At 39.1% G+C, this 25869-nt stretch overlaps 1 protein-coding gene across 2 annotated transcripts in view; it reads left to right on the top strand.

Moving 5' to 3' along the window:
* The first annotated feature begins 781 nt into the window (after positions 1–781).
* tm9sf3 (transmembrane 9 superfamily member 3) overlaps positions 782–25869 on the top strand; it is a 67479-nt gene continuing 42391 nt past the window's right edge. The window contains exons 1-3 of one of the 2 annotated variants that reach the window (XM_080849274.1): positions 782–793; positions 917–956; positions 24469–24664. In XM_080849274.1, coding sequence (XP_080705400.1) covers positions 918–956; positions 24469–24664 — 235 coding nt within the window. In that variant the 5' untranslated portion in view covers positions 782–793; position 917. The other variant, XM_080849273.1, reaches the window with a different exon arrangement.

Below are 25869 nucleotides of genomic sequence, written 5' to 3'. Positions count from 1 at the left end.
AATATTGCAAATTGGCTATTGGGCAGAACTTACAGTTACAAATCTGCAATGTTTGTAATTACGGATTCCCTCCTATTTCCCCCTTATGTTTCCCCAACAGTGACGGTGTAACCTTGGTGTAACCTCCCTACAACGTCTCTGGAGCTAGGTATTCAGTAGGTGGCAATCTGCAGCCTCACCGCGAGATGCCACTAAATCCTACACATTGCAAAACATCAGAATCATCAGAATCAGATTCAACATAGTCATGTTTCACCTCGAACGATTTCTAGGATACGGGCTAGAGGTGCCAGACCGAGCAGATAAGGAGACATCCGTGAGAAATAGGATGTGGCCCTTACCATCGCAATTCGCCCATTTAAAAAAACTCGAAGTAAGGTCAAAATTGTCCACATAGCGAATAATGTTGTACCCAGTAAGCATGCTTTTATTTATATAAAATGTCACTCGGTAAAAAAAAAATACACACCACAGTAACAAAACGCCGCAGGTGATTGTGGGTGATAAAAATTATTGTAAAGGCCACGTGTCGCCATAGACATGTATGTATAAAGCAGAGATCCAACAGTGCACATCCTCCTAAATTCGATGTCGGGTGACGTGGCTGAAAGCAGTGAAGTGTTTGCCGTATTTGCAGCATAGCAAGATTGGCCAGACGTGGTCATGTGATGGGGTTTTGCCAATCGGAATTGTGTGTGATAATTATTCGTAAAGTAATTTACGACAATGACGTATGAAGACGTTTCAATAGGTAACGTTAGTGCTGTCAGCGGCAGAAGCAGGAAGAGGGAAGGTGGGATAGCGGGATAGCAAGGAAGGCTAACGTCCCAAACCTGTTGGAAAACTTCTGGTTAATGATAACGATGGGATCTTCTAGATGGAAAAGTACAGTAATGGTCTTACTCTTTGCCTTCAGCATGTTGTTACCAGCGAAAGCAGACGAGCATGAGCACACGGTAAGACATCTAACGTCAGCCCTCTAATGTTAGCTAGCTATCATACGTTCCACCGAAGATGAAAATCATCGGTTTTTCTTGAATGCCAAACGCAATGGACGGTTGCATTCCATTATAGACACTCAAACTGGCAGTCTAGCTATCCACCGGGTTTAATAATAATAATAGTTGGAATGATTCTTATTGAACTCACTATATCAGCCGTTGAAGTAGGTACAATATAATCTTGCAAACCCCACTTGTTCGCCGTGGTAGCCAGCCTATCCTGCGTATTCCATGATGCTATGGCTAATGAGATGCTGACTAACGTCAACGCTAACTGCTCAATGCGTGGACTACAGGTTCAAGGAAGCTATCATTAAGTGTTGGCTAGTATCCTACGATATGTCATAATAACCCAGTTATCAAGCCTAAGTCAACGGTAATCGGTAAGAAGGAAACGGGTATTTTGTGTAGATTAGCACAAGCATACAGTGAATGCCGTTCACTGGAGGGTTAATGCCTGTGTGTCCGTACCATTGTCAATGCTAGCTAACTATCAGCTAGCTGTCCACATCCGGTTCGGGCCCTCAATGGTTTATTACTAACGTTACCTAATGGTAAGATTATCAGGTCTTTTTGGAGATGTAGCTCAAGGCTAGATCTTGTCCTAGATGAAGCCCATGACTAGCTCTGGTTTTATTAGTTTGAGATGTGTTTCTTAATGCTTTAAATTCGTAATGATTAGTTTGCTATCGTGGCTATTTTAGGATTTTTTTTTGCATAATGTTAGTTTTCATCGTTGCCTATACCAAATGTTGAGTTGGCACGTCAATTTCTACCTTGAAAGCTTATTTGGAGTTCTGAATCGCCTGTCAGACTTTATATTTGGGCTAAAATGAACCTAATTGAAATGGGCTTACATTTTGAGCTTCCATCTTTTAGCTGCATCAAGGTTATGCAAAACTCCGTGTCTAGGTATGTTGTTTTATTTATAACCGATTAGGTTTGGGACGTATATTACTTTTTAGGAGACACAGAAGTGCGACGAACATCAAGCTTCATGGATGCATTAGGGGTGAAAACCCTCGTCTATGACTCCTTATCTGGAATTCTTTAATAACCCTGGTTATATCCACTCAGTTGATTTCTGTAATTTGTGGCCAGGCAGTTAAAGGTGTAGTCTGTAGTGTTGGTTGTCAAAACCAAAACGTCTTTGAAGGTTTTCTGGTGTTCTTGTGCATTATGCACATCATTTGGGCCCTTTATGGCATTTAATCAGTCCATGTTAAGTGTAAAGTAATGAATGCGAAACACCTGAAACTGAGACTGGATGAGTGCAATGCATAGCATAAGTATGAAATGTTTTTTTCTCCATCCCTTTAACCGGTTCTCATATGTTCTTTTAACCCTTTGGAGTATGGGACTTGTCAGACACTGGAGCAAGCCTAACTTGACATACCTTAACAGCATTCATGTACTATTTATATATATATATATATATATGAAAAAAACATTTCATACTAATGCTATGCATTGCATATATATAAACTGATCCCAAAGTGCAGCATATGTATTTTGATTTTGTTAAATAATACGGCTGTTGCTAATTTTGTATTAAATCTATTGTCAATACAGAATTTCCACATTCTTTTTTTGAAGAAGGCCAAGACCTTTGAACTTTGTAGACATAAGCGTATAACATCCACACTGTAGAGTGGCCCTCATCATGCATATTGAGAGGCGTTGGCACAGGTGGTCCCATCAGTCTGGAAGGATGGCAATAGAGAAGAAAGGCCTTTTTACAGTTCAGTGATATGTATCTAGAGTAGAGCACAAAATGCCACTTTTTGGCCAGTAGACGAAAACAGTTACAGACTAGGCATAACCAAAATTAAGCAGTGGTTTTCATAACTTTATTTTAGGTGCTGATGCGTAACAAACTACCTTTGTAGTTTTTATTTCATTGTACACCATATAGATTGGGTTCTAAAAAATAAGACTAATTTTACTTTCAGTATGGTTATCATTAGGCTTAAATTATTTTATCATACACTTTGTATTGTTCAACCTTGAAATTGATTGAAATTGCTAATCAAATAAAGTAAACTTCAATACGAATGGATTTAGAAGGCATACTCTGTGGAAGACGAACAATTTACAATTTCACAACTGAATACTATGCAATAACCATTCCATCTACATGGCATTGGCGCTCTGTGGGTGCTCATTGGGTGCCCTGATAGGAAAAGGAAGGGAAGAGATGAATGGTAGGAGAGTGGATGATGAGACCCAAGGAGGTGGTGTTGAAAAGAGTAGAGGGCCTACAAGGGTTATTGACATCGAGAACAATGCTCAAGCAATTAGGAATTGAATACATTTATCTTAATTGTGTATTTAATTTTAAATGTTGCGGTTTTATATACATTTTATGGCATAACTGGTAGATATGCCAACTGTTGGATTATAATAGTTCAATTAATCAATTCATACACGTTATGCAGGTGACATAGGAGTTGAGGTGACATAGGAGCTGAGGAAGCCATTTTTCATAGTGTAGTGCAGTGCAGTGGTATACAATTCAAATTCAAAGAGGTCCAGTTAGAGAAATGTCCTCAAGCAGAGGTCCAGAACATCATAATGTCTAACTTGCGTTATGATTCAGTGCCATATTAAAGTAGCCTAGTATGTGTCAACGTCTGCATGAAGTCAACAACTGACTGTCAAATCAAATAAAGAAAGTATAATTTGGGGGCTCCATCTGTGGTAATTAAAACCACTTGTTTCTGCTCTATTCCCCTCTTTGTTAACATCTACTTTATGGTCAGGTAGATGTCCACTCCACTTGTACTGGTCTGAAGGGCATGGACACCTAACAAGTCTTCACAGAACTCTTTCTTCTCCTTGTTGAAGAACCTAACATAAACTAGCCTTACAGCTGAGCATTGTCACACACATCTGTGGACTTATCTACAGCTAAGCCTACACATGGTGCCTTATGAATTGTTTCATTTCATCCAGCTGTGCTAGCACATCCTGGGTTAATATTTCAGTTTTGCTTAAATAGGTATTTTCTTTTTTACAAAACTCTTCTTTTTGTTTTCCCTCAAGTAAGGTTTCAGCTACCGCACTCATGCACTCCTTGACAATCCCTCCGTCAGTAAATGTTTTTTTTATGTTGACCTAAACACAGATTTTCCAGAGATAAAAAAACAGGAAATGACGTACTAACCACACCAGTGGCGACTTTTGGTCATAAAAATGAGGGAGGACAGGTGGTGAAGAGGTGGACGGTGGTGAGAGAGAGAGACCTGGAGGTTATCTTGGTATTTCGGGGCTTGGTGAGGAACTGTTAAAGGGGTTGAATTGTTTGTAATAAAGTGATGTAGGCCTAATAAAAAGTGTAAGTTGTTGTGGGCATGTCGGTTGTTTTTACACTGAAATATAGTAAAGGTGGCAGAAATGTTTTTGAAGATGATGTTTTTACATTTGAATGGGCTGTGTGGAATTTAAGGTATTTTAAAAGGCCTAAGCATTTGGAATTTATTTGAAAAAGTAATCAAGTCTCCTGGATCTCTGGGTGGCAAATGTATCAATTACATGCTCATACCACTGGGGGTCTTGTTGGAGACATTGGTGATGTGTTAGCTATGTAGTCACCCCAATAACCCCATCCCTTCCCATAGACCAGACTTCCTTCACGGGAAAAATAAAACATTTATTTAAACTAAACACAGAACTTATTTTCCCCAGGAGTATCATAAAAATAATAATTCAGTCAAATACAAATCACATAGCTTCTTTCAAATTAAACCTTTCTCTTAAAACACAGGGAATCCTTTCTAAACCTTTCTCTTAAAACACAGGGAATCCTTTCTTTTAAAACACAGGGAATCACTTTTCACATTAACCATTCAATTCAACCAACAAAATAGTACATGAAATCACAGAAGCTTCAATACATGTTATTAAAGGCATTTAGTCCATCCACTGCAATGTAACTGTCCATAAAGTTCGTGCTGCTCAATTCACCAGTCAGTCAAGTGTCCATTTCACTCACGCAAGTCAGTCACGTATCGTTACCTTTGGTTCAGTTGTAGCAGCAGCTTTGGCAAACTCTTAGCCCAGTGCTACTGTGGAGAATATGGAGTGGCAGAATGCTAACGGGAGGAGACACCAGGGGAGGGAGAGAGAGAGCAATACACTTGAACCCGCCGTGCAAATCACTGTGTACCGTGGACTCCGACGCCGTCTTCTCAGTAAGACTCGCCAGCCGTCCCCCGGTTCTTTTGATTTACAGCTTTCAGTTCGTTAGAAACACTTCTCATCAGCTACAACACCGCGCTGTCATCTTCTCCGAATACCTGTTGCTCTGCCCTTCATTCTGATTGGGCACATCGACGAATGCCGCGTTGCTGATTGGCTGCTTGATGACAGGCTAGCATTTCGAACTGACCCGCCCAAAGGGAGGACCGTCCTCCCTTTCCTCCATTCACTTCAATGTTAAAATGAGAAGCCCGCGCTTCGCCCAGGTTTTGAGCGCTTATAATGGGAGTCAATGAGGGGGTTAGGGAGGACGGTCCTCAGCGGACCGTTTAGCGATTTAGAAGTGCTAAAATAGACTTTTACCGCTAATAACCCATCAAATACCTATGAAATACTAACAATTATTTAATAAATATGTTTTATTTTTATTCTAATTTCTTCTGTAATTTTTTTTAGGGAGGATCTTCCTCCCTTTCCTCAATGGGGGAATCGCCACTGAACCACTGGCACCGTAAAGGACTGCTCAGTACCGTTATCATCAAACTAAGAGACAGCTGCTGGGGAGAGGGTTATTATAAACACTTAAGAGACACAGATTTTCCAGACATAAATTAACAGATAAGTGTTACATTGAGTGATAAGCAAGACCAAAGAGGTATGTCTTAAGTGTATGTTTAAAGGTTTCTACCGTATCAGCCATTCTTAGGTATTCTGGCAGAGTATTCCAAAGGCTGGGGGTATAGAAACTAAAAGCTGCTTTCACCTGTCTCTTTGGCCTGGCTTTTGGTACTATTAGGAGTTCAGTGCCAGAGGACCTCAGGGATCTACTGGGTGTGTACCTTGAGAGCATGACTTGTATATTCAGGTGCACGACAATGGAGTGATTTATAGACTAGTAAGAGAATCTTGAAATCTATTTTGAAACTAACAGGTAATCAGTGCAGTGATTTTAATACTGGTGTGATGTGCGCTCTCTGTCTTGTTTTAGTGGGGACTCTGGCTGCTGCATTCTGTATTGTTTGTAGGTGACTAATGGCTTTTTTTGGTAGACCAGACAAGCGAGTTCCAGTAGTCAAGCCTGCTCGTGATAAACACGTGCATCAGTCTCTCAGTGTCAGCCCAAAAGAAAAAAATGGTTGCACCTTAGCAATGTTTTTTAAGTGATAAAAGGATGGTTTTATTATATTTTTGATATGGGTTTCAAAATTGAGATCTAAGGCAAATATGTAGGGCTGCCACTAACGACTATTTTCTATCGATTAATCTATAGACTATTTTATCGATTAGTCGATTAATCTAAACGATTAATTTTCCTCCCCAAAAAAATAAATAAATAATAATAATTCACCATTTCAGCTCAGTTCATTCATTTTATTTTTACATAATGCAGCACAAAACAAAATGTAAACCAAGGCTGACATATTAAAGTGCAAAACTGCAAGTTTAAACTAGCAACTCCCAACATGATAAAAAAAAAAAAAGAAAAGAGGACTTGTTATAAGTCAGCAGCGCAACTCCAAAAGAAATGTTCTTTCTATTAAACCTCTATTGTATTAAAGGCATCCCCCACACAAATGTGCTTCAAATAATGGCAGAAATAAAATATTTCGATACAGTACATTCTCAACAAGCACGAACAAACACTGGCACCGTCAATCAACGTAGAATAAACCCAGATCAAGCATACACATTTTCTGTTATTTAAAACGTAAAAACGTATTCAATGGAAATTCTAAGGTCGCAGGCAAACAACTTTATGGCTTTAATAATGCGTGTATTTAGCAGCTACAATGACAAAAGATATTTAAACTTACGGCAATTTAATAAACATGAATAGACAATACTATGGTGGCTTTTCTGGCGGTCCATCGTCCACAACGGCGCCTGTATGTTTTCGTTTGAGGTGTTCGCGCATAGCGGTGGTGCTGCTGTTATAAGCCATCGACACTTTGCAGAGTGCACAAACCACCCTTTTGTTAGGTGCTTGTTTGAAAAACTCCATTACTTTTGAAGCCTTTGGTCTTTGGAAACGTGTAGATTCCGTCTCTTTCCCCACCAAGTCGGACTCATAGACATGTATCTATTCATGTCTATGGTCGGACTCCGCTGCTGCCGCCATGATTTTTTTTAAAAACTGAAGCGTTGACTGAAGGCGACCAATGACTGGTGCCAAAAAAAGACTGACGTCAGGCACGCAGCAATTACGTAGTGATACGGAAGACGCACATTTGTTATACTGAACTGAAGCGTTTTAGAAATTGAAAAGGTAAATTCATAAAATAAAAAAAAAGATGCATCGACTTAAATTATTGATGCCGACGTATTTTTACCGTCGATTTCGTCGACCACATCGACTAATCGCGGCAGCCCTACAAATATGACAACTAGGGTAAACGTACCTATTAAGCCCACCAAATCTGCTTTTCAGACATTAATAATATATACCGCCTAAATTTAAGTTTGAACATTTTAGTTAAAATGATAGTCTAATGTCTCATTTGAACTGTCAATAATTAATTTATACCAATTTTCAATGTTTATATTGTTTAATTTGTCAAAATATGTCAAAAGTCTGGCATGGGCTTAATGGGTAATTTATGTACCCTTTAAGCCCATGGGTGTTCCAAATAAGCCCACTTCATGATTTGTTGATAAATACAAATATATATTAAAAAGTACTAACAATCCAAACGTGTTCTATTGAAATATGTAGTCTCTTAGCTCTCAATAGCTATTTTCATTTTGTCTCTACTCCTTTCCTTTGGCCTGCAAATGGCATTTGAAATAGGCGTGATTATGCGTGATCAGCCTTTTTAACACAGAAAAAGCTCAACATACAACATGTCTTCTTGGGAATGAAGCCAAAAAACTATTCATGAACAAAATCAAAATTAGAATGGAAATGTATCTTCAATACTTCATCTTTCAATATGTGTTGCCATCTCTATCCTACATTGTACTGTTGGCATTTACAACTGGCCAAAATTTCTGGTCCAGACAGCTGGTTGAAAGTGCAGTTGTTTTTGTCTAGATATCTGAAGACCTAATGACTGAAAGAAAGACAGTTTCCTGGTTCGATAGTAATATTCTAAGGTTAATAAATGAGTCAATTTCAGTAATTAGGTGAGGTCAAAGTTAGGCAAGAAAATGGTTAAAAAGTCAAAAGGGAGAAAATCTCCATTGAAACACAGCAAAGTGGGCTCAATGGGAGAACATCTCCATTGAAACACAGCCAAGTGGGCTTAATGGGAGCAGGTGGGCTTAAAGGGAACATCAGTGAATATCTGGTTAAAAGTCAGAATATTTTATTCTACACACATGTAGGGATGCGTACCGGTACGCCGGACCGGTTCTGGACTTGTAAAAAACGTTTAGGTTCAGGTCCAGAAAAACCGAAACCCCAGGGATTCGGTACCGGACTTGTAAAAAAATCTAGCACTCACAAACTATATCCTCTTCGTTCTAGACCAACTATAAACAGATAGAAAAGATAGGTATAAACAAATCAGAAATGGTGAAATTTCATGAAATAAATAATACAATTTTGACTCCAAAGGCAAATATGCTTAGCCTGACGATGTCATACTCATAATTCTAGTCAGAATATGAGTCTGAGACCGGACCACTGGGCTGTGATTATGGGGCGTGTTTCAACGAACCAGGAAAGAAAATTCCTCTTCGCTGAATTGGATACCTAGAACCAATCAGAGCAACGTAGTATTATTACCATCTGATAGATTAAACTTTTACCTGATCCCGTAGGAAGGACGGCAAAAACATCTTTTCAATCGACAAATGCCTTGATCGCGTTTCTCTGTTCCTCTTTCAAAATGAATGCGCTGTCAATATCTGTTGAGACGTTACTTAATTAGCACTCAAGGCTAGAAGCTACCATTAGTTCTAATGTTCTTTTTGTCTACGCTGTTAGCATAACCTTTCAATAATGGTCTAGAGTGCATAAGTTAAGACCTACAATCCTAGGCAACATTGGTGTTGCGTATACACAACTAACCGAGTCAATGTAGACATAAAAAAAGTCGTGTAGATACCTTAAATCATATCAAATATGTCCCACTAAGCTCCCGAGACGGCGCCATCTTTGTTCGATGTATACCGGTATTCTATCTATGTCTGTCCATCAACGTATAAAGCCCGCCCTTACAATTTGAATGGTCAGATCCCTTTTCGGGGCCGTTTAAACCCTCCCAACTAGCTCGACTCCAGACTGAATCTCCCGGACCAAAAATTTTGTGGGCGGAGTTCAGGCTGGTATCCAGGCTAAAATATGCTCATATTTTTGCAAAATAAGTTTGAAGCTGTAGTGTGTGCAGATTGTGTGTGTGTTTTATTGTACTTATTTATATGTATTTAAGTAGACTATAAACTGTTGTTTACAGTTAATATAATGTTCATAGTTTGAAGTAAAAAAAAAAGCTGTAATTTGAAGCCAAATGTTTTGTATGTATTTATATTAATAGTATACTTTAACAGTTCATATATTCAAATATGCCATGGGTTCGGGTCCGGACTTATTAGGTCCGGACCTGAACCTAAACCTCTGGATTCGAATTCGGACCTGAACCTGAACGTGGGTTTAGGTATGCATCCCTACACACATGACATTAAAGAAACAACTACATGCCATTAATCTATATATGCTGCACTAACATAACATGAAAATAATTAATTGATCATGCATTTGAGTAATTAGCTATACTCATTTACATCCGCTGTAAATTATGTGATTTTTTTGCTAGTGTTCCCTTTAAGCCCACTTGGTAAAAGTGTTTAATAAAAAATAAATAAAGATAAATACACACATATATTATCAATTTAATAGTATAATAATATATTCTGCATAGAAAAAAGTAAACTTTACATGCTTATCATGCTTTATGCCATTGCAATGAACAATGCTATGCAGCAACTGTATTGATGCAGCATGTGAGCGGTTTGCTAGTATGGCAATATGCATATTTTCACTTAAAAAATATATATATGTCTAATTCTAGTAAAATTCTAACATATGTTTTATTTAAAGCACTAATCTCTTAATTTTTGATAACAAATGAGTGCTGACCAAAAGAAGGAGCAGAAATACGTCAGAAATGTTCTTTTTTCATAGCATCAAAATACATGAAGCTTCTGGTAGCAGCAGGCACATGTCGCACATGTGCTTCGATAACTCAAGATCGACACATCTGATTGGCTTACAATAAAAAGTATAGTTTATGTAACAAGCAGCTTCACTGGAAGAACCATGAACCAGCCAAAATGGTGATGTAGTTTTTTTTTAATTTGACTCAGAAGTCACAAGTGTGCTTATATGGTACGTGGGCTTAATAGGTACGTTTACCCTAGGTTTCTGGCTTGGTGCTTGGTGTTAAGTGCTAGTGTTTTTGAATGTGCAGATAGTTTCTCTCTTTTGTTCTTTTCACCTACTAACCTACTTATTGTTTTATCTTGGTTGAGCTGGAGAAAGTTTTGTGACATCCATACATTTATATCAGAAATGCAATTTACCAAACAATCAATAGAGCTGTAGTTGTTGGGTGTTACAGAAATATAGAGCTTGGACTCATCTGCATAGCTATGATAGTTGATGTTGTGCCTCCTAATGACACTACCAAGTGGTAACATGACTGAAAAGGAAGGGCCCTTAAATGGATCCTTGAGGGACCCCACAGGTCATACAAATGTTTTTTGAGCTGTGGGCCAGTTAGATAGGTCCTAATTACTCCAAAAATATTCCGATCCGAATTGGAGTTTCCCAGACCGAGTAGCTACTATGTATTTCGATGGGTTTTAGGCGCTAAGCAAGTATACAAGACCATTCCAGTTCTCTCTGCACAAAGCGGTTTCAATGAACGACAGAAATAAACAAATGCTGAGTGTTGATCAAGAGTTTTGCGAGAGCAATTTAAGGTTGCAATTCTTGTCCCAAATATGGCAGGCTTCATTCAGTGATTGAAACAAATATTGAAGTTTTACAGTATGGAACCTACATTGAACCCATTTCCTTTACTTGGCATGAAACGGCAAATAATCAAACCAGTCCATTAAGCGTGTGAAGTCTATTTAATTCATGCAATGTACAGCCACTACAGTAGCGACTAGTAATGTTTCTGTTAACGTTGACTTAAATGAGGCACACATTGTTACACAATTCTACGATTCTGGTGTACTACTGTACCACAATACCTCGGTTCCAGTGCTTCACGGCTAGTTGTTGAATGGTAAGCTAACTCTAGCAAACACTACTAGCTGTAGGCTCAACCTGTTTGACGCATGAGGAGCGTGTAACAGCGAGCGACCAAGTGACGTGTCTTTTAAAAAAAAATATTTTTATTATAATAATTGCAAAACAATATACACAAACATACTGACAAGTGCTCATCACATCAGCCAAAAAACAACCAGATTGGAAACTATCAAAGGCACAGTTAGCATCTAGGAAATGATTAAACTGTTGAACGACAATTGTTTCCATGATTTTGCCCGGAAAGGGGAGGTTGGAGATGGGTCATACATTGTTTAGAACTGAGGAGTCTAAATTGCTTTTCCTCAGGGTTAGGGTTAGGGTTAGGGAATGTCAGGACAGGAGTAAGCTACAGTGTAAGATCTGAAGACGCACCATGCACAGAATTCACTAATGCTAGTGGCGCAAGACGGAAGCAACCAACCTTAACTGACGGTTTGCAAAAGAAAAACACACACACACACACAGAGTGAGAGGTAGAGAGAAAGACTAATAGTGCCACATAGGTTAAGTGATGTTTGTGTACTTGAGGAAGAGACTCTTCTGGTCCTTTTGTAACTGAAATGTGCTAATGTGCTAATCCAGTAATAGTTCTGTTCACTTTTTTGTTAAGTAGACTGTGTTGTTAACTATGCAGCAAATTGAATTGCCTTTATGTGGTTAGCCTATGTCTACTGTGATGACATTGACTCTTTTAAGGCTTTTTTTGTTAAACCCAGAAAGATCTGTTTATTTTTGGCTTGGGAAAGCCTTTTGCACTATAGGCTTGACATAATCTGCAGAGGATAAAATTAAATCTGCCTCCAAATTAATTTCACACTCATGGAGACCAAATCTAAGAAGTAGGCTATCGGTAGGGCTGGGCCTATATACCGTGTGACGGTATGAATGTGTCTACCGGGATTAGATTTTGCGATACCGTTTAAACCGTGAAATACTTTTTTTTTATTTTTTTTTTATAATATATATTTTTTATTAGTTTAAATTCTGTATTTCATATATTCTTATTAAGCATATATGCCATAACCCCCCCCCCCCCCCCCCTCACATGAGATATATATATATATATATATATATATATATATATCAAGTGTTGAGTGTCTCATGTGAGGCAGTTGTTTTTGTTTGTAATAAATAATCGAATGTGATGATGAAGTACGGTACGCAGTGTCTTAACTGAAGCTCAACTCAACTATTACAGCTAGCTTGCCGCTAACACTAACTGAAAACACATTGGAACACATAGTGGCTAGGTAGCTAGCTGCTAATAAGTAACATATAAGTAACACATCAGCAGTAATGAATCAACTGTACTGATATTAAATGTACTACTAAATGTACTACTAACATGCCATTCTCAAATTAAAGCCAGTGACATGATGGTTACCGATTAACGAGTTAACGATGGATACCGACAGTTAGCATACCTAGCTAGGTAGCATTACCATTGGATTTGAATGGCAGTTATGCTAGCTCTGGCTATCCAGACGAAGGAGCCTTGTTTCCGGACACGTTTCTCTTGACGAGCGGGGGCAATACGGTCATCTGGAAAGTTTAAAATGATACTAAACAAAGGGAAATCTACTGTATGGAGATATTTCTGCTTAGTAGACAATGCAGATTCTAATTAGGCTGGTGGATATGTCCAATGTAAGAAGTGTGAAGTTTTAATGAAATATGATTGATGCAACTCTCGTTCTCCACAACAACATGGATAAACCTCGCTGGTTGGATGTAGATAGTTTTCAGCACGAACTTCGGCGTGCAAAAAGATCTTCAATGGTAAGACTTGTCTGTTGTGCCTCTGTTGGTGTCTCATAAAACGTGAGTTTTATTAAAGCATAGCGTGTGTAATGTGTAGCTATTTCATTCCGTTTGTTAACCTTTCCTGCTGTCAATCTCTGAACGTAGAGATTGCAGGGGAGTAAAATGCTCCGCTGCCGAAGTAGATCACATGTTTTTAACTTCGGGGTTAATTCCCTTTCCTTTACGTATGCTGCTGGTTAGGAAATACAGACACCTGGGGCCATATTCACAAAGAATCTTAGGGCTAAAAGTAGCTCATAAGTGGCGAATTTAGGAGAAACTCCTAAAAATAATGGGCGTGTCAGTCTTAAATTTAGGACTCCTATTTTTTTTTACTAAGAGCAATTCACAAAGTATTTTATCCCTAAAAGTAGCACCTAAGTCTAAGACAGCTTAAAACTCCTCATGAGGACTCCTAAGTCACTAAGACTTATTCACAAAAAATCGTAAGATGGCTGCAGCCGACTTGGAACTGATAAAAGACATTGCTTAAACCGTGAAGGTATTAATATTGTCGTAGAATTAGCGCGGGATGCAATGACGCCTTTAAACAACGATGTGTCCCGAAGTGAAATGTTTGGAAACATAAAGATAGCCTATTTGGCTTCGCGGAAAACGCAAATGACGACACTGGGAATCATCAGTCAGCCGTTAAATTCATCAAACTATCAACGCACTGTAGACCCCATATCATCCAACAGTTTATCCAGTTGCCTTGTGTAATTGGCGATTGTCCAAAGATCAAAATAAATTCCATGGCGATCGCAGGAATGTCCAGTGACGGGACACACATTACAATAATTGCCCCATCAAAAGATGAGGACGTTTTCGTCCACCGTGGCCTGGATGTACCGATGACTCGTGCATTTCAACGGAGAGCGGTCTGCAGCAGGTTTTTGAGAACTTACCAGCTGGATGCCGCTGGGGTGACAGTGGCTATTGGTCCTGGGACCAGTAGGCTTTCGCTTAGGCTACGTTTCACGTTCGTTTCGCTTGAAGGGCCGTATGTGCTGATATTTGAAGTGGTCAAGGGCTGGAAATATAATAGCCTAACAGTTTGCTGGGTGCTTTAATTATTACTGCCTTGATTACATGCAATTGCCATATTTTATATTGATCGCTTTCTTTTTCTCTTAACGTGCAAAGTGTCATTCCCGTTGGATGCACAAACTTGTCATCATGCGTGTGCATTCTGCTAACTGCACTGTCCATAACTATTTAATATGACTTAATTTGAAGCCTAGCTTATTCTCTTATTTTCAGTTGATATAGTGGGATTGTGAGAGGGACGTCACGAATGAGTTTTTAATGAGAGCCTGTCAACAACCAATCACCGTCCTCACCCCTTCTAAACTCGTGCATGAGAATCGACGTCATCCATAGCAACGGTGCTTTTATCTTAAGCTTAGGAGTTTGTATTATCCTTAGTATGAGTAGGTCTCAGAGGCGTTGTGAATCACTTTTAAGAAATTACTCCTACGTAAAATGTTTTAGCGCGAGTTAGGAGCACTCTTAGTGGTAAGATAAAAAGCTTTGTGAATACGGCCCCTGGAAAGGTTAACAAATGGAATGAAATAGCTACACATTGTGGCGTTCGTCGCCGGGACGAATAACAGGACTCACTAGTCGCTGTTTGGTAACAATGAATGGCTCTTTATTCAGCACATGTGTAGCATCTCTTAAGTGCAATCAAAATGGTGACGGCGCGTACATGCGCGTATGGTTTTTATATACTGAACGTAAACACTATCACGCATGACATCACATGACACACATTACGGTTATTTTGTACCATTTCTTTATTAAATTTACAGAAAAATCGATACCGTGATGTATACCGTAGCCGTGATATAAAATTACTCATACCGTGATAGAAGATTTTGGCCATATCGCCCACCCCTAGCTATCGGTATTCGGTATTGGCAAGTACACAAATAAAAATACTCGTACTCGTATCGGTTTGTAAAAAAGTGGAAGAAATCAGGAAGGGGGCAAATACTTTTTCACAGCACTATGTTATTTCACCGAGTTACGAAGGACTGTGTAATTGAAGTAAACTGCCCATAATAAGTGAGGGAAACTGATGGGGCTTATGCTCTTTTGATGCAATTATTTTACCTCAGCTAATATATACAAATTAATACAGTGGAATCCGCCTATAGTGGTCACGTTTGTCCAGAGCCAATTTGAACACTATAAGCGGATGATTACTAAAACCGAATTTACCGTTATTTCACTTATTTTTTATGCAGAATATAATTTGTATGGTTTTTCAATGAGAACAATGAAATGAAACGGATAGCTTCCACATTTACAGTTTTTTTTTTACAGTATCATGCAAGTTTAATTACATATACCTGTACTGCGCTGTGCGCAGACATAACTCTGGTACGTAACTCCCTGTGCAGCTTCTTAAACACAATGTTCTCCCTCTTTTTAAATCGCTCAAACCAGCCGCTAGAAACTTTGAAACTCTCCTCTCCGAGACTTGTTGCTAATGACTCAGCCTTCTCCCTGACCAAGGGTCCGCTCAGCGGAGCGTTGCGAGACAGGGCATAATCAATCCACTTCACCAGGGCAGCCTCAACCGCAGGTGCTTTGCCCGGGCGCCATCGTTTTCGGTCTCCGTCGTTAGCCTTCATGACTGTCTCTCGTTGCTTAATTACACTCCACAAGGTAGCCTGATGAATGCCAAGCTTCGCCGCAGCATCTCGTTGGCTCATTTTTTGGCAATTTATCATATTCCTCGAGGAGATCGAGGAGACGTTTTTCATTCATCGAAAATGATTTCCATGATTCGCAAGCTAGTTCTAGCTGCCCGGTCGTCAACTCTTTACGTTAGCTAGCTAGGCAGAAGCGGACGTCCAGAAAGGAATCATGGTAAAAAATACAATAACTACACGTTATAATAATAATAATTTTTTATAATAATAATTTTTGCACATGTTTACATTCATAAAATGGCCAAAAATGAACATTATAAGCGGATTTCTTGATTACTTCAAACAAATTATTTAAACAGTATTTGTATAGAAATGATTCGGTCCCAAGCCTTTTGAACACTATAAGCGGTTGATTACTATATCCGTGACCACTATAAGCGGATTCCACTGTAATGCAATTTTTTGGGTATATTTGTTTTCAAGAATTTGAGAATGAACAGTTGAAGATGGGTGATGGCTAATCTAAGCTCTGGAACTCATGTGATTGGTACACACAGGCTAAAGACTTAGGACTGACAACTTTAAGAGTTAATTTTCTGTTTGAATTTTTGGATTTGGACTATTTTTGAAATTTGGCATTTTCAATAAACTGTTAGAAGGCCCTTATTCCCTCTACAATATCCAAAAGCCACACCTACATTATGTTTGTGTAGGAGGCAGAGAGGGCCAAAATTACATTCCAGACTGACAGGCCATTACCTTTCACAGTGTGGTGTGAATACTTACCTTTGACTAATACCCATCTCATGACATAGGCCACTGACTTTCATAAGAAAGTCTCACTCCAAACTTGGTAACCAAACTACATTAAACCGATGATCAATGAAGGGATTGTTTTTCTTCTTTGAGTGGCCACTCCAGCATCACACAGTAGGTCAGTTGTGCAAACAGTACTCTTTACCATTATTGTGGTAAACGGACACAGACCTCTCTATCCATCGTGACCGACGCTTATAATAACATTTACGAGCATGTCAGTGGCTAAAACAAGCAGTTGACTTTATCTCCCTGCTTGCTAAAGAGGATCCGATTGTATAGCTTTTATGCGGTTGGTGGTTTTGGTGTTATTTTGTAGGGGTGTGCAAAAAAAATCGTTTCACATTCGTATCGCGATTCAAGTGCTTCCGATTCAAAATCGATTCAAAGAATTCCAAAAATCGAGATTTACATTCTTTTTGGCTTCGCAAACTGTCTAGTAGGCTAACGTTACGGTTTGAGTGATAGTGAGCACGATACGGCGAAATGGTTGAAATAAAGTTTCTGAATTGAAAGTTTACCTTTAAAAGTTGTGTTGTGCACAAGAAGCGAGCTTCACTGTTGTCTGAAAATGTCAACAGGCAGCTGGCTGAAAGCACAGAAGTCGTAGGCTTACCTTTTATTGGTAACCTAACTGTTACGGTTCATTGTTTTTGAAATAAGAGGCCTGACTTCTATGTTCACTGCAAACTTGAAAAAAAAGAAAATATTAAGCCATGGTTTAACTGCACTATAGGCTGAGTCTGAAATGTACACTTTATAATTTTATTTTGTACCGCCCTGTTTGGCAATGTTGTTTTTCAAAAAAATAAAATATTGCATAAAGCAAGCCAATTCACTTTTCCATGATAAGAGCGTTAAAATAAAATTTGCGATTAATTAATTTGCGACTAATCGCGATTCATTTTGAGTTAACTATGACACAAATGCTATTAATCGCGATTAAATATTTTAATCGTTCGACAGCACTAACATTTACATACTGTGAATCAATTTTTTTTTATTGAGAATCGTTTTTGAATCGAATCGTGAGCCTAAAAATCGGTATCGAATCGTGGCATTTTCTGAATCGTGCACCCCTATTATTTTGACCGATTTTGATCTATAAAATTAATTATACAAATAAAAGTTTTCCTTTACACTTCACATCTTCATGACAATGATGCAATTCCAGTGGCCCATCAGAGTTCTTGTTCCTAAATTTTTCCTTGATTTGATGACCATTTGTCCTTGATTTTGTTGCCATTTTTATGGCCATTACTTTGCGGAGAGGGGCATATTTAGAATGTTCTGCACTCTCCGTTTTGTTTTCGAAGTCCGAGAATAGCTGCTGATATTTTAATAAACAAGATTTTGATCAATTTAATCAGGGTTCGAATCTTTTTTTTTCTAAGGGGGTCTCTATCTCACAACAGTTGGCGCACCGCGCACATACCTACCAAGGTTATACAATTAAATAGCCTATGCACCCAGATAAAACCTATAATTTTTCCTGTGACCCAGCAACACTAGAGTGGTCTGGGGGCATGCTCCCCTATAAAAATTTTACGGAAAATATCCTTTTAAAAAGTGGGTTTACGGAAGAGAAATTAACAAATTTAGATTTAAAATATGGCACAAAAATCAACATATTAAAGATATTTGCTGAGATAGGTGCTAACTATACTGTAGCATGGTAGGGATTTGCAGCTCAAGTGAGTAGGTTAATGTTGTAGGCTAGAGTTCACTAGCTAGTTTTGAAACAGAATTGCAACATTTCAAACGGAAACATCATTTTGTGCATCAAAATCGCCCAAACCCCCCTGTATTTTACCCAGGGGCGGTTTTAGGCACGGGGGTGGCACATTTTCAAGACGCGTGGGGGGCGGCACGATCACTTAAAAAAAATACAATAAATAAATAAACATCTGGGCCGCGAAGCGCTTTTCTATTTTCTATCATATCACTGTGTGGGGGATTGGCAAATTGGCGCCCCCTGCAGCTGCAGGCGCCTCTGCTCGCTAAGAAGGTGCCGCGCAGATCCTGGGTGAGAAGGGGGAACTGTATAGAGCAAAAGAGATCCCATTTCATTGTGGGGGGGGGGGCAAAACATGGTAACATTTCAGAGAGTAATTCCTCCTGTGTGAAGTTGGCACCCCGTCTCATTCAAAATTTTAAAATAACACTGCTGTTCGTTTGTGCTAGGTTTGTGCTGGTTTGTGCCGTAAAAAATATCGTTTGTGCTGGTAAGGATTTTGAGTAATTCAAAATTGCATTTTCTGGCATGTGACGTCACCCAGCCCCCCCTTCACGCCCAAATCTCATCAAAATAGTCCCAATCGTTAGTGCTACGTTTGTGCTGGTTTGTGCCGTCAAAAGAAATTGTTTTGCTATTATGGTTTCATAGATATTCCCGTTTGATTTTTCACACATGACGTCACTCAGCCCTTGTTAATGTGGTAAATGACTCTTCTAGGTGGAAATATCTGGTTTTTAATTAAATATCTACATGGGTGTATAGAGGCCCATTTCCAGAAACTATCACTCCAAACACTCACAACCTGACACGTACCCTCCGTTGTTTGTCTGAATTGTGCAAAATGGCTAATACAAATGGATACAGAACGATTATGTTAGCCTGGATACCAGCCTGAACCCCGCCCACAAAATGTTTGTGCTGAGAAGTTCGGTCTGGCGCTGCTCCATTGGGGAGAAATGATCAGTTTTCAGCAAAACGATCTCACCAATGAAATTGTCAGGGTGGGCTTTATACGATGATGGACAGATGATCAACCAACGCTTGAGTCGAATAACCAGTAGATTCGAAATAGTACCAAGATGGCCGTGTCTCAGGAGCCTGTTAGTGGGATATTTTATGTTAATTAAGCTATCTACACGACTTTTTTATGTCTACATTGACTCGGTTAGTTGTGTATGTGCAACACGAATGTTGCAAAGAATTGTAGGTCTTAACTGAAGCTCTAGACCATTATTGTTAGGTTATTGCTAACGTCTAGACCAAAAATCCATCGAAACACATAGTAGCTAGCTAGCCTCGCTGCTAATAAGTATAGCGTAGGCATGCATATCACACAGATATTGAGCGATACATTTTGAAAGAGGAACAGAGAAACGCGATAATTTGTTGATCGAAAAGATGTTTTTGCAGTCCTTCCTACGGGATCAGGTAAAAGTTGAATGTATAAGATGGTCATACTACGTTATTGAGCGAAGAGGCATTTTCTTTCCTGGTTCGTTGAAACACGCCCCATAATCACAGCTCAATGGAGCAGTATCAGACTCATATTCTGACTAGAATTATGAGTATGACATCGTCAGGCTACGATTATGTGGTCACCAAGGGCAAGGTGAATGGGTGGAAGGAGACCACTGACCATCAACTTATCCAACTGGTGAAGGTAGTAGTGAGCAGAGTAGAGATAGATGGATAGATAGATAGATGGATACTTTATTCATCCAGAGGGAAATTTAATACATCTTTTACATAGTAGTCTATTACATTATCAAGATAACTATTGAAGGTTGCTCGAGTGGACAACGTAAAAATGTGTTTTCAGTCAAGTGTAACTTAATTAAAATTCCTATTAAGGCAACCAGCTAATGTTGAGCACCAGCAGAATTGTTTGCTAGCTAGCGTAAGCTAGCTGATTTGATCATAGTGTATGTATGTATGTATGTATGTATGTATGTATGTATGTATGTATGTATGTATGTATGTATGTATGTATGTTCATTCATTCATCTGACACTAGGCTAGTGTAAGCGAAATCCCGCTAGCCACAATTAACAGAATGTCACAGCATACAGAGTACTAGTATAATCTTAATAATTAACAGGTCGATAGCTAAAGCTGGTTAGACCATATATTTCCTTTTGACACCACTAGACTAGCTAGCGTTAGCAAAATCCCGCGCTCGGAGGGGGTCTCGCCCCGGGGCGTAGTTCCATGTAGAACCGCCACTGCCTGTAATTGTATTCAAATAAACACAACAACGATCGCAACGATGAGCAAACATTAATTTAAGAACAAAAGCAGTCAGGCAACTTCACGTCTGCACTGAACTCTCCTCCGGCCACGCCCCCCTTTTCAACGGTTGACATACACACCTTGCTACTAGGGCTGAACGATTTGGGAAAATAATCGAATTGCGATTTTTTTTTTTTGCTCATTACAGAAGCAAATCGGTGGATTTGCCACTGTGCATTTAAGTAATTGAAACAAAGTCATTGTTAGTATAAACACAACGCATGCACTTTTTAAAGTGGCATTTTGCAGTAATTGTACTTCAGGGTTAGGGTTAGGATAAGCAATTTTACCCTAAAATAACAGCTTTAGAAAAAATTGGGGCGCTACAATGACTTTTAATATGGAGAATCGCCTCCGTGCCATTGCCATACCAGGGTCCGTAGGCAAATGACTTCGTTATGTATGTTTGCCTGAAGCCGCCTGGTTTTAGGGCCAATAGTTTTCCGCGTCAAAAAAAAGCAAATTCCGTGTCACGTTTTTGGTAATTCCGTGATTCCGCGTCAAAAAAATAAAAACAGCCGTATAATGCCTTTCTGCACGTTGACTGTATGAAAAACTCTGATGTTGCCTAGCAACGCTGTTTGCGTGCGTGCAGCACCCACAGTTAAGATACTGTCGAGTTCAGTTTGTCGCTAAGTAGTTGACCATACTGTGCCTTATACATTTCCAATGCTTAAATCATCATTGTTCGACCTGTATGTGAGGCATTATGTGCATACTTAATGAAAGTAAGGGTTTTCATGAAGTTGCTTCTGTAATAGATCGTGTATTAAATACCAAATTTTGGGCTACCTGCTCGTGCTATTAGTAGTGATTAGCATGATGCTAAGCGGAGATTTAGCTATGTTCTGTTCTTATGTTGATACGCTGTAATAAAGATGGGTTCAATCCTGTTAAGATTTCGACTGGATGAGATATGAATGAGATCCATGTTGCCTAGTGTAATGTCCACTATTATATGTATCTAGTAATATTAGTTGTGTAATTGTTATTGTGCACCACAATGGTAATGTAATTCAGTGCAGTGCTAATTAGTCCCCATAAATTAGACTGCTTGGTAACTCAGTGAATAATATGTGCCCTTCTTAGATTGTTGTTTGCCAGCCATCAACACAACAGAAGACTTAACATTTTTAATGCGATTGGGAAGATGAGCAAATTAACGTGACTACCGTTGAAAATGGGGGCGTGGCCGGTGCAGAGTTCAGCGCAGACCTGACATTTTCTGACCGCTTTTGTTCTTTAATTAATGTTTGTTCATTGTTGTGATCGTTGTTGTGTTTATTTGAAAGAAATTCAGTCTTACAGGGTAAATACAGGGGGTTTTGGCCGATTTTGATGCACAAAATTATGTTTCCGTTTGAAAAGTTGCAATTCCGTTTTCAGTGGTCCATTCCGTTTCAGATGATCCATTCCGCGTATTCCGTCCGTTTTCCGTTTTCGCGGAAAACTATTGGCCCTATGGTTTTTAGTGTATGCCGAACTAGTAAGTAGCTTATTTGCCGTCTTGCTTTGTCTTGTGTTGCACTTGCTTGACGTTTGACTGTGTTAGGAAAGTTGTTGCTAACTAGTTTGTCATAGTGTCAAAGTAAGCACATTTGAAGATATTTTGCTAGTTCGAGCCACTAGCATCTCGTTAGCGATTAGCAATTGATCCATTATGCTGCTTAAACACTGGGTGCAAAATGTACCATCTTAAAAAATAAAAAAATTATAATTTTAAATGCAATTAATCGTTCAGCCTTACTTGCTACAGCCACTTTCATTCACATTAATTTGCTCTTCTTCCCAATCCCAATTCTGTTCACGACTGGCAAACAGCAATCTAAGAAGGGCACTTATTATTTACTCATTTAAGCCATCAATCTACCTCGAGGTGAACAAAATGAGCTGAGAAGAAAAAAAAACCAGAATTCACCAAAAGTGAAACGGAAAAATGCATTTTTTTTAAACGGAAAATCATTGGCCCTACTAGTCCTCACTCTATGGGAGCTCGGCTCCCTCTGGCTCCCACGTATTTACAACACTGAATTTAATAAATAGTCCTTGCAGTAAATCTCTGCAGTGTGCTTGTTAAATCTGTAAGGCTTGGGCCAATAACCTGTGGATCGTCATCTTGAATTCTAGTTTTAAAAACTCTACTAGCCATTGTCATACTCATAATTCTAGTCAGAATATGAGTCTGATACTGCTCCATTGGGCTGTGATTATGGGGCGTTTTTAAACCGAACCAGCATATCTTCGCTCAATTGGATAGACCTACAACCAATCAGAGCAACGTAGTCAGCTGATAAATTAAACTTTTACCGAATCCCGTAGGAAGGACTGCAGAAACATATTTTCGTTCGACAAATGCCTTAATCGTGTTTCTCTGTTCCTCTTTCAAAATGAATGCGCTGTGAATGTCTTCTAAAACGGACTCGATGGCACAATCTACACATCTCAGCTCTCCAGTGGCAGCCATGTTTGTTGAAAACGTATTCAACCCAAGCGCTCTTTGGTGACGTGGTTGATTACGTTACTGTTGGTCATCTGCCCGTTATCGTATAAAGCCCGCCCTGACAATTGTTATTGGTACGAACATCTCTGGTGCGGGCATATTTCCGCCCCAACGGAGCAATGCCAGACCGAACTTCCCGACCTCAAATGTTGTGGGCGGGGCTAAGTTCGTCTGGCACCCAGGATATTTCTCTGCAGTTACTAGGTTTCGGTTAGTTGTTCGTACTGAAGAACATTCCAGAGTTGCATTGTTCCACTGACTAGGGTGACCTGTGACAAGGGTGACTAACTCTCTTATGTCCACCCTCTGTCTGTTTCTCCCCCTGTGCTTTTCCACATTGATTTCTTTGTCATGTCTGGTATTATTTGAATACTTTCAGTGTGAGTGGTACAGTGGTCTCAGTCATGCAGCTGAATAGATACGTGTTAATAAAGACCTCAACATGGACATTCTGACACCTGTAGGCTGCAGGTAACAAACAAAACCCTCCATTTATAAATGACTTGGAGTCCTCCATGCATGCATCCTCATTGTGTTATCCCCATCAATGTCAGTTTGGTGAGCTATTCTCCAGAACTAGTAGCAGGATGAAAAACGGCCATGGTCATATTCTGAGCAACACTATCTCAAGAAAAAAACCCAGTTAAACAGTAAGAAAGGGTGGTAGGTATCCGGAAGAAATGACCCTATGCAAACCTACTTAACTAGTAATAATATTGCACTCAAAAAGCAGGAACTAAGGCTGATTTCTTAAATTGAGTCTAGTCAGATTACGAAGATTGGGTTCTTTTGTAAAATATTATTGCAGACAGCTTGCTGTTCGGGTGCCATGGGTTGTTGACCCCTGATGTAGACCGATGATTTTTTTACCATATTTTTGACACTTACCCTATTTACCAAGGCCAAGCTTTTGCAACTGGTTTATAAATTGTAATCTGAGTGTACAAAAGGAATGATTTGATTGGGCATATGTCTAGTAATTAAACCAAAAAAACAATCCGTGTTTACAAAACCATGTACAGTATTTTACCACATAGTTTGTCACTACATACATTCATACATACATGCATACGTACATACACATCCACATACACATACAGACAACCTCTGGTTGTGTTGGTGCACATTGTGATTGATTGAATCTTTTTTTCTTCAAATTATAACCACTTTTGATCTTTATCTTGTCTCTCTTGCAGTATGCAGATAAGGAGGAAGTGGTTTTGTGGATGAATACAGTGGGGCCGTATCATAACAGACAAGAGACCTACAAGTACTTCTCCCTTCCTTTTTGTGCGGGCAACAAAAAGACCATCAGCCACTACCATGAAACCCTTGGGGAGGCATTGCAAGGTGTGGAGCTGGAATTCAGCGGTCTAGACATCAGATTCAAAGGTATTTTTACACTTCTGTTCATTTAGACCTTGGACCTGGATCACCTCTACTTCTCTCCTTCATTCACTACATTGATGTCCCATTTATTATCTCAGGATTGCTTATTGTCTATGTGAAGCCATTTAACAATTGGTTGTGATTGCTGAACCCAAGATGTCCTTTTATTGGTCAGCTGATTTTGAGAAATGAAACCTTCAATCTTCAGGCTTGCTAGCTCACTAACTAGCTAGCTAAGGAAACGTTTAAATAAACATTAGTTAGTCATCTAACTGATGTTAGTCTTCTCAATTTAACTTATAAAATAATAATAGTAAAAGGTTGAAACAAGTTCATATAGAATAGTTAAAAAGCAACAAAAGGTAGAAACTGTCTGGGTGCCTGTACAGCTTCATATGAACACAAGTTCATATTCACTTCATATTAAAATTAGTTCATATTACACACACTAGCAACTACCAACTTTGAAGATGACTCCTTAAGATGGACATAGCTAGGTTAACTGGCATGAGGCCTTGTATGTTTTACACCTCAAACGAGTCAAAGAGGTTCACGCTCTGTAGCATTCTGTCAAAAACATGAGGACTCAGCACAATTTTACCGTTATGGAAGACTGAATGTGAAATGAAGAATTTGTAATCTATCCTGTGTTTTTACCTATCAATACATTAATTGGTTTCATATGTGAAAGGAGGAGTGCTTTACCTGGCCGATTTACTGTGCATGTTATTAACTTCCAGGAGGAAAAACAAATGCATTCCCATTTATAGAGTCTGAGTATTAACTGCAAAGCTGAAGAAATGTTGCTTTATCAATTTAAAAATAGTTGGTGGATAATGCACTTTGAGTGGTTTGGAAGCTGAATCCCATTCTTTTGCACAGTGCTACCTAGTGTCGTCCAAGTAGTCTTCTAGCAGGCATAACACGTCACCCTGCTGAGGTGGACTGGCATATCGAGCATCATTTAATTAAGGACTTATTTGTTAAATGGCCACCAGGGATTAAAATTAACTTTTTTCACCACCGTCCCGGAACCGTCCCGAAAAACATTTTCAACCGTCCCGAAACGTCCCGGAACCGTCCCGAATTTTATGAAAAAAAAAAAAAAAACTAAATTCGGTGCAAATTAATTCAAACAATGAATTCCATTAAGATTATACAAGAATTAAAACTGCTGCTGGCAATAGATTTAAAATCCAAAACTGTTT

Source organism: Sprattus sprattus, assembly GCF_963457725.1.
Source record: "Sprattus sprattus genome assembly, chromosome: 12".
NCBI lineage: Eukaryota > Metazoa > Chordata > Actinopteri > Clupeiformes > Clupeidae > Sprattus > Sprattus sprattus.
This window is presented reverse-complemented; position numbering and strand designations above follow the sequence as displayed.